Source organism: Saimiri boliviensis, chromosome 3 (genome assembly GCF_048565385.1).
Source record: "Saimiri boliviensis isolate mSaiBol1 chromosome 3, mSaiBol1.pri, whole genome shotgun sequence".
In the NCBI taxonomy this organism is placed as follows: Eukaryota; Metazoa; Chordata; class Mammalia; order Primates; family Cebidae; genus Saimiri; species Saimiri boliviensis.
In genome coordinates, this window is record NC_133451.1 from 117,055,735 (window position 1) to 117,070,094 (window position 14,360).

The following is a 14,360-nucleotide window of genomic DNA, read 5'->3' on the forward strand; positions in this document are numbered from 1 at the left end:
TTGTCGCTCAGTAGCGGATTTTGTTGTATTGCCGAGTCCTCAAGGAACATTCTGTTACGTGGATGCACCACAATTTAACCATTCACCTACTGAAGGACATCTTGGTTGCTTTCAAGTTCTAGTAATTATAGATAATGCTGCCAAAAAAACCACCTGCTGGTTTTTGTGTGAACATACTTTATTTTATTTTTATTTTTTTTTTGTGATGGAGTTTCGCTCTTGTTACTGTGGGGAACATTCCCGTGTGAGACCCCCAAAAGGCGTGAGTCTCACTATATGGTGAGTTTGATCCCAAACACAGTTTCCTACTGGAGGCAGTCGAGCTATCTGGAAATATAGGAACTTAAAGATGAATGATCAGTTTCTAATATCAACCACAATATCGTTTGGGCCTAAAACTATGTGTTGCTACTAGACCGAGTGACCCCCTGCCAGCAACCGGTTCCTGCTTTTAACCTTTTTATGACTCTTTAAGAATAAGCCTTAAACCTTACCTGACTGCCTTGTACCCTAGATAATGGTTTAACTGTCGATATTTGCAAAGCAAATGCCACCATAAGGGATGGCTTTGATTCCTGACTCAGAGACTCCTGAATGGGGAAGTTGAGATAAGTTGAGTCAGGAGTAGACAAAGGAGAATCCGGTTAAAAGATATTCTGATGAGCAAAACCAAAAAACCTTTTCACATCTCAGTTCTAAAACAAGATCAAACCAGAGATACCTGCAGCCAGAAGGAATAATGTTTGGATGTAAACAAGCTTTGTGATTACAGGAAATTCTGTTACTTTTTACAATCACTGATTGCATATCTGACTTCTCTATTGTATAGGCCATGTGAGGCATACATTTGCATTTCCTCTTGCTATGACGTAAACCAGAGCCAAGAAAGTGTATTTATTCCTGGCCTTTGAAAAATAAAATTTGCTGTTTAGGCACAGCCTATCAGCCCTCCGGATGCCTTGCTTTCTTTCTCTCTGTCTTTATTATTTTTCCAGGCGCACTTCCTCTTCCAGGTATTGGGACCCTCTTGCAGGTCGAGAGACCCCCGGCAGACGTGCCTACCCGTCCCGGACGGTCCACGACATGTTACCCAGGCTGAAGTGCAATGGCGCGATCTGGGTTCACCGCAGCCTCCGCCTCCTGGGTTCAGGCAATTCTCCTGCCTCAGCCTCCTGAGTAGCTGGGATTACAGGCACGCACCACCATGCCCAGCTGATTTTTTGTATTTTTAGTAGAGATGGGGTTTCACCATGTTGACCAGGATGGTCTCAATCTCTTGACCTCGTGATCCACCTACCTCGGCCTCCCAAAGTGCTGGGATTATGGGCATGAGCCATGGTGCCTGGCCATGAACATAAATTTTTAAACATCTTTGAAAGTCAACATTCTCCTATAGTGGAATATGCTGTCATTAAGAATTTAGTGTTATAATTTTTATCCTGTATCTTGTCTCTATAAAGCAGAGTTCTAACAACATGCATATATCCAGAGGAGCATATCAAATGCAGGAAAGAGTTAAAAAAAAAAAAAAGACATCAAGAGAGGCAAACTTCTCTCACCTCAAGGGTTGCCTGCAGCTTGTCCTATCATCTTAGCTTTAGAAGGCCTTATGTCGGAATGCCAACATTTTCTATTTAAATAATGAATGAAGGCTGAACATGATAGCTCATGTCTGTAATCAAGTACTTTGGGAGGCCAAGGCTGGAGGATGGCTCAAGGTTAGGAGTTTGAGACCAGCCTGGGCAACCTAGCGAGACCCTATCTCTACAGAAAATAAAAACGTTAGCCAGCAGGGCCACATGCCTGTAGTCCCAGCTATGCAGGAGGCGAGGCGGGAAGATGGCTTGAGCCCAGGAGTTGAGGCTGCAGTGAGCCCTGATTGCACCACAGCACTCCAGCTTGGGCAAGAGAGCAAGCCCTGTCTTGTCAATCAATCAATCAATCAGTACCAGTAATCTGGTCAGCAAATTAACTATTAAAGATTCCTTCCCCCAGTTGCATAAAATAGTCTAGAAAGCAGGGAATTTCTGTCCTGGTTTTGAGTATAGTATCATCTAACACGAACATTAGTGAATGGAGCCACATATGACACAGCGTAGTGTGCGTGAAATCCCTGGATTCTTAGACAAGAACTGTGTAGGCGACAGTCATGACAGCAACAGCAGCAACCCCAGCTCCCCTGGGGCCCGGCAGAATGCTGTGTGCTTTACTTACGTTTTTGTCTTTTTAGCCCACACAGCAAACCTTTGAGATATGTGCTGCTGTCTCAGTTTTACAGATGGTAAAGCAAACACATGTACCTGGGATGTACAGAAACGGAGAGGCGGACCTCAGAACTGGTTCATCCTCTCCGGAGAGGCCGCTGCAGCTCCTAGACCTGTTTTTTTTTTTGCTGTGACTGTCCTGTCATGTGAGGGTCTGTGTGTCTTTACAGCAATCTTTAGATCAGATCAAAACTCTAAAATGCAAGTGTTTTAGGTACATAGATAGAAGCACAAGACAAGAAGAAGGAGTCTGAGGGTTCCTTTCTCAGGGCTGTTACTGTAGTTGGATGGCATCAGAAACCCAGTATACGAGGGACCCGATTCACAAGGAAATCTACATAGATGGGTAAATTAACGCTACTACAGAAATATTTGTTATTGATGGTACAATATGGCTGGGATTTTCTGTTATTCAATATTCCTATTGAACTATGTCTGAATTTTGTAATATTTTAAAGTAAGTGTGATATTTAAAGCTAACAGAACTTACCTCGAGTGGTCTCTGAGGGAAGTTAGGCCTAGCGGTTACAAGCTATCTTGCCTCAATTTTGTTTTTTTCTCTCTCCTTGCCAACTATGTCAACGTGGTAAGTTACTGAGACTACGTGTCACTTTCCTCGGAAATAAAGTGGGGACAACAGCATTTAACTATAGTATTGTCTTAGGACTGAATATGTTTTGTACTTATGCCTGGCATATGGTGAACCCTCATGTACGGGGAGTATTAATAAAAGCATTTCTTATTTGTGTGGTCAGAGTGTAACTAACAAATATATGTAAAACATTCTTTGTATATTTCTTCAAATATATTATTATAATTTTACAATTATAATACTTCACAACATTGAAAATTAGTTACTTATAATTCCCATCTAAAGAAAAGGAAACTGGGTACAGGGAAGTGAGGGAAGAGAAGGATTTCTCAGCCTGGGAAGGAATTTCTAATTAGTTCACTAATTTTTTAGAAATTCTCGAAATGATCATATCTGCATCACAGTTGCAGAAACAAAATAAAACCACTTCATGAGGCGTGGCATTCAAATGAAAATGAGTGATACATAATACTCATTACGACTTCACTGAGTCATTTTATTGTTGCAAGGAAACCACTGGTATAGAATGTCCTGCTACAACATAATGAGATTCTTACCTCATGGGTCTTTCCAGGCTTCTGTCTATGGAGGACTGATACAGGGAGGCCTGTTAAGATAGGATAATAGTCCCATGAAAAATTTGACTGTGGCCAGATTTTGTTTACTTGTCCACATTAAATTAGGTATCCTAAAAAGAATATTATAAAAATCAAGGTCTAAAGTAACATTCATTATGGCTATACAACTGTCTTCCCGAAGAGATACCATGCAACCTGATTTCACTTTGGACCTATTTGCTTTCTCTTCTGATATAATGCATTGCATTTCTCTGTGTAGCTCAAATTACCCACAACTCGAGCATTGCATAGGAGGAAATTCAGGAATACTGAAATAAGAGCTAAAATTATTTTACAACCTCAACTTCAGAATCTGACCTATTCATTGTAAATAGAAATGCCCTTCATAGGGGACTGATTTGATGTTTAAAAAAGTTTGCAGCCATCATTCAATCCTTATAAAACATCACATTTTAAAGTTTTGTGATTGTTGTTACCAAGTATTGTCTTTAAAACATAACATGTAAACAGAACTTACGACATCGTTCATTTGTCAATATAGACATGAAATTTAAATAAAACCCAAAGAATTTGACGTGAAGAAACTAAAGTACTTGGTATTTCAATCAGGTAAATAGTTATACCTTTACAATTAGGCGACTTCAGGGTTAGTTTAAAATAAATGAGCTAACGAACCAAAATATAACTTTAAAAGTGGACTTTAAAAATTTTCCTTCATTCTGAATAATACACTGAAATAGTAAGCAAAAAGGATAATATGAATTTTTCATTTTCCATGGCATCTGCTGGGATAATTGCTAAAACATCTAAAAGGCAAGAGAGAACACTAGACTACTAAGTGAGGTGACACTGTGGAATGATGTCCAGAAAGGATAGGGAGGTGGCCGGGCATGGTGGCTCACACCTCTAATCCCAGCACTTTGGGAAGCCAAGGCTGGTGGATCCCCTGTGGTCGGGAGTTCAAGACCAGCCTGACCAACATGGTGAAACCCAGTCTCTCCTAAATACAAAAAATTAGCCAGGCATGGTGATGCATTCCTGTAATCCCAGCTACCTGGGAGGCTGAGGCAAGAGAGTCGCTTGAATCCTGGAGGCGGAGGTTGCAGTGAGTTGAGACTGCGCCATTGCACTTTAGCCTGGGCAATGAGAGTAAAAACCCCAGTCTCAAAAAAAAGGGAAGAAAGAACAAAGAAAGTATAGGGAGATATATACCAATTATAGATTTGGCTTTGGTCATATTTGATGATCAATTCATCACAGATAAACTTTGCTTAGATAAAGAACTGGAGTTCTAGTTTAAAAACATTTGTCTGTATGAAAGCTTAGAAACATCAGCCAGAAAGGCAAGATTTGACAAATGTTGTCTTAAGTTGCTATCATCTAGAAATAAATTATCAAGAGTATGAAAAATCTACTTAGTGGAAATTAAATCTCACTTTACAAACAATTTATATAACTCAGTTTTCTATTAATTTGTAAATTAGCACCAATTGATCAATTAAAACATTAGTATGCAATTTTGCAATTCTTTATGTATATCAATCTTACAAGGTCCTTTTTGTATAACTTATGCTTCTATTAACTAATAATTTAATTCTATCTTACTAAATGAAAATGGAATCTTGCCTAGAAACAAAAACGTCTCTGTGTAAGCATATTCTCCACCCTCCTTTTAGACAGAAAAAGCAAATTCTAATATTTTTAGTTCCTAGAAAATTTTAGAATCCTAGGTTCTCAACAAATATAAAATTAGAAGAAAAATTTGGTTTGCTAGTCTGATAAATTTACAGGATTCTTTTAATTTGCTGAGCTCTGAATCTGACATTGGGAAGGTAGAAGAATAGATACTAAATATGAAAGAAAGAAAACAAGTAAAAAATAAAATCAGATAGTTATATTACAAGTAAGAAGTATTAATTCTACTTGTTTGCAGAAGAGCAACACCAGAGAGCCTGAGAGCATTGTGGTCTGTGCAGATCATGGCTTTCATGGGACACCTGAACACACAGCTGATCACCAAGAAGTGTCAAGTTCAGAACACTCTTAGATCACCCCTACAGTGATCAGAAAATTTGCATTGTCAACTTATAATGAGCTTATACAATACTGTAATGTAAAATGAAACATAGTGTAAGAACAGATTACTTGTGTTTTAGAGTTAGGCTAAAACTGCTATTTCTCCTTGTACTGGTTTCTACATCCAAAATAAACTAAAACCATTTTTGTGGTTTTGTGTATATTCAGAGAAAGTTCAGTATTAATTTACAACAGTAAAAAGTCTAGACTGATGACTAAGAGAAAAACTTGTACAATAATTACAAGAAGGGTACTCATCCCAAAATGAAACTTATCTTCAGAAAAGAGTTTACAAATTTTGCCAGTTATGAGCTTCTGAGTATTTACATATTACCATTATTTTAATACACTTAAAAGGTCAATTTAGTGAAGTACAGATTGAATCACTCTTTCTGGTAAGTAACTATGAGATTAAATTTTTCTTAAATGTCCTTAACTGTTCTTCATTAATGCTAATTTTCTGGTTATGGATTAAAAACTATGTTATTCATGGTATATACAAGGTAGTTGATAAATGGTAGCTAAGGTAATGTCTAATCAATTACAGTTTTTTAAATCAGAAATGTTTAATAACAAAAGGTTATTAAAGACAAAATCCCGATACCTTAAGAGAACATATTTTCTTACATTCTGAAAAACCATAATGTGAAATTAATAAGTTAACATATGCTGTTAGAATCATACACCACCACCTTCCCAATCCCAGAGATAATTGGCAAGTAGATCAACTACTGGCAAAGTGCTTTTTATGTGTTTTTTGCCACTAACATCGCATTATAGAGTGCATAGAATTAAGTTTCTACTATTTTTATGCCTAAGAATTATTGTGTAACATTAATTATCAGAACTCATTTCACAGAAATTCAATAGTTAACAATTGTGTTATAAAAGAAATAGCATTGAAATGAAGATTAAGAGATTTTTTCCCGCCGCTATCTTGCCATGTGATTTTGGACTTATAATTATTGTAGTCTACTTTTTTAAACTGAAAAGTGAGTGAGTTGGACATGATGCACTCTAAATTCCATTTCAGTTATCTATGAACCAACTATCTTAAAAACACACTGGAAATATCTGAGAAAAATATCTGACCACATTGAATTTCAAAATAAATTCTTGGGTTGTTTATAGGTTGAAATGAGACTCTTTCTTCAGATATTAAGGTAACATAACATACAGAATAGAACTCCTTGTTTTATTTGATTTTCTTCAGCTTATATGCCTGTCTGCCTGGCTATAAAACATAAGCCCTTAGAAATGACTGAATTCAATCACCTAGAATGTTCCTGATTACTCTATTTTTTATTTAATATATAAATATTTTGATCACTTCTCAGTTTTAACACACAGTCTGATACTTACCACAGGTAAATAATTTGAAATTGCAAATTGAGACTGGAAATGTGCATATGTCCTTGAGACTCTATACCTGCAATTCCAGTGGTCACCACTATGTGTCAGTAGTACCTCCTATAACATAAATGTACTAGTTTTGTTTTCCAGTTGCACATATTTGAGACTTTTAATGAAAATAAGATATTTATTGTGTTATAGTATTCACTTAAGACCACAGAGCAACTATTGTGCAAAAAACAGTTTATTTACCTTGTTCCCTTGCTAGATGCTTCTAAGAGTTCCTTGCAAGGACACTTTCAAATAGCTGATGGCTAGCAAAACAGTGCCATTTTTGCTTGTGTCTTCTAATGAGTCATTTAACTACTTTCTAATTTTCTAATTTTCTTTAGAGAGTAGGGTAACACGCTTTTGACTCTAGATCATTTCTGCCTATTTCATACTCTCTTTGATTCAAATAAAAATGTACATTGGTTGCCATAATTTTTTCAACTAGCTGATTATTCTAGGCCCTTTAGTAGAGACTGCAGAAGCATTGGATTTTATATGCCAGTGATAATTTGTTATAGTGGCTGGTGGGATTACAGTGTTTAGAAGGAGTAGCAATATCTGTCATGGGTATGAGACAGGGAAGTTGTGATACACAATTTCCAGGTATCTGCCAGCCCTATTCTCAATTGATAATACAATCTGCAAGTTGTATTTAGGAAAACAAAAGAATAAAAATAAATTTTAGAAATATGTGGGACACAGGCATCCAATTATCCACACTCCAAGCATTATAAGAGAATGGTTCTAAGAAGCTTCTAATAGTATTTTACTCAGTCTAATAAAGACAGGTGGTTAATATATGCAATAAGACTATAATACTTTTGATTTTCTATTTCACACTGCTGAATACCAGAACTACATAGAACTACATAGCATAGTATAACTAGAAGTTGCGGTGGGAATGATCCTTCACCCAGAGTTCAGAGATAGCTGACAACTCTGGCATAATTAATGTCCAGGCAATGATATTGGATGCAACATAGTGATGCAGAGATAGATGATTTCGAAAATAGCTTACACACTACAGGGAATCGTAAAACACAGACGCACAGAATCACAGTCGCAGCCTCTAAGAAAGAGAGACTCACGTGTTTTTACCTCATTGAAAACACCGGAAGAATGATCTTGAACATAGTCCAGAGGCTTTTTAGGAGGCTGGGTGTAGATGCACCACAGAAGCAGAAGTGTAGGGATGGAATGGAGGAGAGTCAATGGCAGCAAGGATTGAACATGTGGAGAAGGTGACAACAGTTAGAAGTTGAGTGTTGACAGCATCGGCTACACACACAGAATGACATGAACGGGGCAGCTGGGAGGGAGTGTGCCACGTGTGCAAACACACTCAAGCACTGGGAAAACTTGCTAGTGTTCAATTAGCATATTTATAAACTCATTGTGTCAAATTTAATTAGCGCTCCTAGTCTCTGGCCACAGAGGAATGCAAGGTATATTAAAGAAACATGAAAGGAGCAAGTGGGTATAGCATGCTGGTGAGTTTCCACGTGTGGCTGAAAATGGTTATGGAAAAGCTGACAGAAATTGGAATAGCACTATATACTTTCTTTTTAAAATGTATTTTACTTTATTTTTTTGAGACAGGGTCTCACTCTGTCACCCAGGCTGGAGTGCAATCTTGGCTCACTGCAACCTCCACCACCTGGGTTCAAGCGATTCTCCCACCTCAGCCTCCTGAGTAGCTGGGATTACAGGCACATGTCACCACGCCCAGCTAATTTTTGTATTTTTAGTAGAGATGGGGTTTCACCATGTTGGCCAGGCTGGTCTCGAACTCCTGACCTCAAGTGATCCTCCTGCCTTGGCCTCCCATAGTGCTGGGATTGTAGGCGTGAGCCACCACGCCTGGCCATCCCTATAAACTTTCTAACCAATAGTAACAAAACATATAAAATAGAGCTAGATAATGTTTTTCCTTCAAATAAAATGCATTTATGTTAACACTAAGATACAAATGAGGAAAAAATGAGAGAAAACATTCCTTCTATGAGATAATAAAAAGCTTATGAAAAATTGTTTGGTTCATATTCACTTACAGTCACGTTTGATTCAGTTCAATAAGCTACCTTGGATCTAACCAAGTCTCCTTTGCAGTTTAATGGACAAAAGGGACTTCCATCACCAAGCAGTAAACCGTATATGATCCATATGCAAATATAGACATCAGCATGTGGTATAGAAACGATTATACTGATTTCTAAAAAAACGACTATCAGTATAATCGGTATTTTACTTAAGAGTCTAAAACTCATAAAAATGTTTGTAACTGACACACATCAAATGCACTGCTGTTGGTGGATGGAGTTCTTAATCAGGGAAGTTGTTAATGGAGCCTCGACTTGACTCTTTATCCAAAACAGGCTAAGCAATAAGGCCCAACCTCTAGGCTTCCTCTGGTGGGAGTCTGGGGATTAGAGGAGGGTGATGGCTTTCACTAGTAAGTCTGGAAATCAAGATCCACAGGCTTTCCTGATTTTTGTCCTTCCTTATATCCCTAATGGTAAACTGGGTACAGTCACGTGTTGCATAAGGATGTTTCAGTCAATGGTGCACCCCATATATGATGACGGTCCCATAAGATGACAATACTGTTTTTACCATACCTTTTCTGTGTTTAGATATGTTTAGGCACACAAATACTTACCATTGCATTACAGTTGCCTACAGTATGGAGTGCAGTAACCTGCTGTACACGTTTGTAGCTCAGGAGCAACAAGGGCTTACCACACAGCCTAGGTGTGTAGCAGGCTCTAGCATCCGGGTTCGTGTAAGTACTGTACACTGTCTGCACAATGGCAAGTTCACCTGATGACACATTCTCAGAATCCGTCCACGTTGTTAAGCAACACATGACTGTATTTTATAGTGGGATTACTCTGGCAGTATGTTATAGGAAGACCTGCCCAGAGATTTTTTTTTTTCCTTTGACAGGCTCTGGGTTTAACTTCTTACTCTGTCATTTACTATTCTGAGCAAACTGTTTAACCCCTCAGGTCCCCATTTTCTTCTAATTGGAGGGACATCAGGAGGACTCAAGGAGATAATGAAGACAGAGCCCAGCACTCTCCAGGTGCCGGATGATTGCTCAGCAGACAGGCCGGTCAGTGTCAAGGCGCTCTTCTGCTTGAACTAGACCAAACAGACTGTAAACAAATACAAATCTTCTATAAAGGTGTCATAATTGTCTGAATACTCCAGCACAGAAACTACCTCAACATTTTGAACTTTCAATTAACTAGATACAAAGAAATCCTAATGAATGATTTAAAAACCATATAGGAAATATCTGAGCACATTTAACAATTTGGTACAGAAATAAACCTGCACTAAGCTGTACCAAATTTGCATCTATATTATGCATTCAGCCTTTGTTCTCTGAATGACACCCATGTCTCCTGATAACAGTGTTTCGTAAATCAAACAACATTCTCCTAGTTTTCTTATGTTAATAGCTAGCCTCACTTACCGGGCGTCCAAACTCCAGTTCTGAAAAGAATTTATACCAGGGCTCATTTTCTAAATCTATGTCATCTGGATTTATGCGATCAGTCTAGAGCAGACGTGAAGGAAAAGGGAAGGAAAAGGCACACTGAGCAAGGTGAGGGAAACGCTGTGTGGTATGAAAAACTCGCACGTTCACACGCAAACGGGCATCAACTCTCACCCCACGAATCTCAGCGGGAGCGAACGGAGGAGGTAAAATAAAGGACGTGAAGGTGAGCTCGGTGGCACTGGGTCCCTGGTGGTTTCCTCTGTGCACCGTTTCTAGGTGGCCTAAGTCGTGGACAACTCTTAGAGTCCATCCACTTAACATGCACGAGGCCTGCAGTATGGACCGCTCTCTATGGCAGCTAGGCTGGGGCTGGCTGGCGCGCCTGATGAGCCCAACAGGCCCAACCCAGTCACCAGGCAGCTCTTTGGGGCGAGTCCCTTCTGTCCCTGCCCTCACTGGGGGCGCAGCCCCAGCATGGGAGCCCGCAGTCTGCACTCAACTCCCTCAGGTGCAGCCGGTGAAAAGTCTGGGGTGGGGAAGGGTGCGGGAGGGATGGGGAGAGCGGGGAGCGGAGGGAGGGGACAGGGCGTTGGGGGGCTTGTAAGGGCCTAGGACGAGAAGATTCTGGGGTCTGGGTGGGTGCAAGCAGGCCCGGGGAAGTGGGAATCGCCAGGCTCCGAGCAAGCAAGGGCCGCGCCTGAGCCTCTGCCGGGCACCGAGAAGGGCAAGGGAGGACGGAGCTCACCCGGGTGGGAGGCAGAGCCGGGGCGCGCGCGCTCGGCGTGGGGGCGCCACTCCGGGGCGGAGGGGAGGGGCTGGCAGTGACTCCTCCGAGTCCGGAGCCAGAAAGAGGCTTCAGGCCAGGCTCCCTTGGAACAGGTGTCGGAGTTGTTGGGAGAGGGGGCTGCAAGAAAGAGGGGTGCAGAAACTGGGTCATTAGATGGAGGCTCCGGGCGGAACCGCGAGGAAGACCCTGGCAGCGCGCTGCGCCTGCGTCAGCCGGGCGCGGGGCTCCGGAGGGCCAGGCCGACTGTCCCCGGGGACCCAGGCACCTGGAAGGCGATCCGGGCCCCTGCGGAGCCCTGCCCGCCAGGAGTCCCTTGGAAGGTGAAGGAAGATCCCCAAGATTCACCTCCCCGCTGCCTACTTTGAGCTGAGAAAAGGATCTGGGTTTTCCCAGTACCCTGGAGGCCGGGCAGGGCAGGGACTTGGGATAAAATCCCATCTTGGTTTCCTTGATGTTCTAATTTAGAGAACAAGCCAATTCTGTAATTGACTTGCTTCCCTTCAGAGGTTTCTGAATGTTGCTTTTAAGTTGGAAAAACTAGGAGTGTTAATATAAACAGTTGGAGAAAATACACACAATTATTTTGGTAATAGGAAACAGATGCAGAGTGTTTACTTTACCCAATAATATTCTTCATATTTTTAAACAGTACACGCCTGACTAGATGGATTCAGGCTGCTGATCTTATATGAAATCTAAGTGCTTAACGTACTATATGCAAGTTATCACTTATTTGATAATTATCATATGACGCTAATTAACTGTGGTACAGTTGAAGGGCACAGTATCTTCAGTCAGAAAAAAATTCTAAGAAAAATTATATGGTTCCCTAAAAGTCATTCACTCTGGCTAGGAGAAAAGCTGTGACTCCCAAGACATATTCCAGGAAGGCTATGAAGTGCTCACTGCTTCAGAGCAATTCAGCATCATTTGCTTACAATTCTTAAAGAAACTCAAGGACTTAACCTGAGTAGCTACATCTGGGTTGTGAAAGAAATGCTATATAACCTTTTCAGTGCTGGGAGCTTGAAATCTTCCATATTCCAACAAAAGCCATGATTTTGACATTGTTCTACTGTTTTATTGACTCATTGCATTTACAAGTTTTGCTAATGATACACAGTCTACACTTAATGATAAATGATACTCAGTGTTTTTAGTGATGTGATTTTGTTTCAATACTTTATAATAAAAGATGATAATAGCAATTACAGACAATGATAGAAAAGTTGGAAGCATCATGACAAAATAGTGCAAAAGTCTAAGTTATCCAAACTATGTAGTGATCATAATTATAAAGACTGTGAAATGTCTCTGGGAAATGCTTACGATGAGATACCAAGCAGTAAAAACAGGATGTAACCATGCACTCGTACCGGAGTTACAATGGTATCACAAAGCTTGTCTCTGCATGAACACAGTGAAGAAAGGCACACATACACAAAAGACCACAGTGGTGTTCTGGTACTGAGACTGTTTTTTCTTTCTTTTAAATATTATTTTCCTTTATTGTTATAAAGTTAGTTTTGTAATAACTAAAAGTCAGAGAGAACATCCCACTATTAGACATGCGAACATGCCTAGAAATCTTGAGATATTTTTCCTTATTGATGCCAGTATTATATTTGGTTTACACCTCAGAAGTAATAGTGAAATTGGTAGAGACAAAATATTCTAGTAATCAATTTGCTAGTTTCTGTTGAATTAAAAAGTTTGATTTAATTTGCATTTGATTCAATAGTTGCAACAGTATTAAGATTTTAATCTTAATGAAATACTATTTTTCTCTAGTTATTACTTAGATTATTATAGATGCATAATTATTTCATGAAATGGTTTTGCTGGAGCTAATTTTTAGGGCAACTGACAGTAGAGAAAATTTTCAGTAATTTTTCTTCTGTTTATAAAGACACACTATTTCTTCTGCAGGGAACTGACCTCTGACTCTTTTAAACTTCATAGTTTCTAATTTTATATACTGAATGATATTATTAATTGATTATAATAACTTCTGCTTTCAGGAATAGTATTTTGTTTTGCTTCTCTTACAGGAAACGAATCTGTTTAAGAAACATGAACAGCAGAGGGCAGCAAATTTACTAAACGAGTAAGACTTGTTTGCTATATAACTTAACTTTGACTTCCACCTTAAGAAATGTGTAACAAATGGATACACCAAGTCCTGATTTATAGAAACGCATCTCTATGATATGACTCCCACCTTAAGGAAATATATAACAGATGGATATATCAAGTCCTGACTTATAGAAATGCATCTCTATGATAGAATATGGAAACGGAAGCAGAATATTTACCATCTTAGATTATACCTTAGAATGGAAATTTCCCATTAATTATGCTTTTGTTGATTAAAAAAGTCAACTTATACTTACAAGGCAACTATCTAGAAAGCATGCCAATAGAAATTAGCAGAGAAAACACCCAAAACAATGATAGCAGGTAATTATTGATAACTTTGGAATACAATAAAAGGCACATGTTTTAGCAGAGTTGTGTTAAAGGAAGTGCTAATGGCAGAACTAGAATTTTCTCTTTGCTGTGGCTGACCTATTGAATCTTTTAAGTCATGCAATAATTAAACGTCCTCTGGTGATCCAGAGGCAGTGCTAAGGAACACAGAAGCCTCACAACAGTCAGTGACATACACACAGATGATCGGTCAACAGACGGATATACACACAAATCACTAATCTCAGGAATTCAGCACTTTCCATGTGGAACATGGATGCTCCTTTGAGCTTAATACTGATAATAACACTCAGAAACTCATTTAGGAAGTATGATCATGGTTTACTCTAATTGCTCATAGAAGACAAAAGAGCAAAGGTACTGATATGCATTTTTCTAGCCTTGGTGTGACTTTTTTTGTTTCTTTTCATTAAAGAAAAAAAAACCCAAAAGCAACAACCAGCAAACCTCTGCTTAAAACTAACTTTGTGTCATTAGGGCAAGAGGATGTGTTTAAGAAAAGCTACAGCTATAAATCACATGTGATCCTTACTTAAAAGCTACCAAGCATTAACGACTTTAAACATTTTAGTGTTTTCTCCAATTTAAAAGTACTTAATTACTTTTGTAGTTATAGAAATTTCACTAAGTATTCTCAGCGAGGCATATGCTTTCTATACGT

General features: G+C 39.2%; 1 protein-coding gene across 12 annotated transcripts in view; it reads right to left on the reverse strand.

Annotated features, from left to right (window-relative positions):
• SORBS2 (sorbin and SH3 domain containing 2) overlaps positions 1-14,360 on the reverse strand; it is a 234,529-nt gene that overhangs the window by 54,418 nt on the left and 165,751 nt on the right. For 5 of the 12 annotated variants that reach the window (XM_074396728.1, XM_074396727.1, XM_074396732.1 and 2 more), the window contains one exon: positions 3,414-3,463. In XM_074396728.1, the coding sequence (XP_074252829.1) occupies positions 3,414-3,463 (50 nt within the window). Of the gene's footprint in view, positions 1-3,413; positions 3,464-8,012; positions 8,070-10,395; positions 10,480-11,167; positions 11,327-14,360 lie in introns of all 12 variants that reach the window. The other 7 variants (XM_074396724.1, XM_074396725.1, XM_039468098.2 and 4 more) reach the window with 4 other exon arrangements.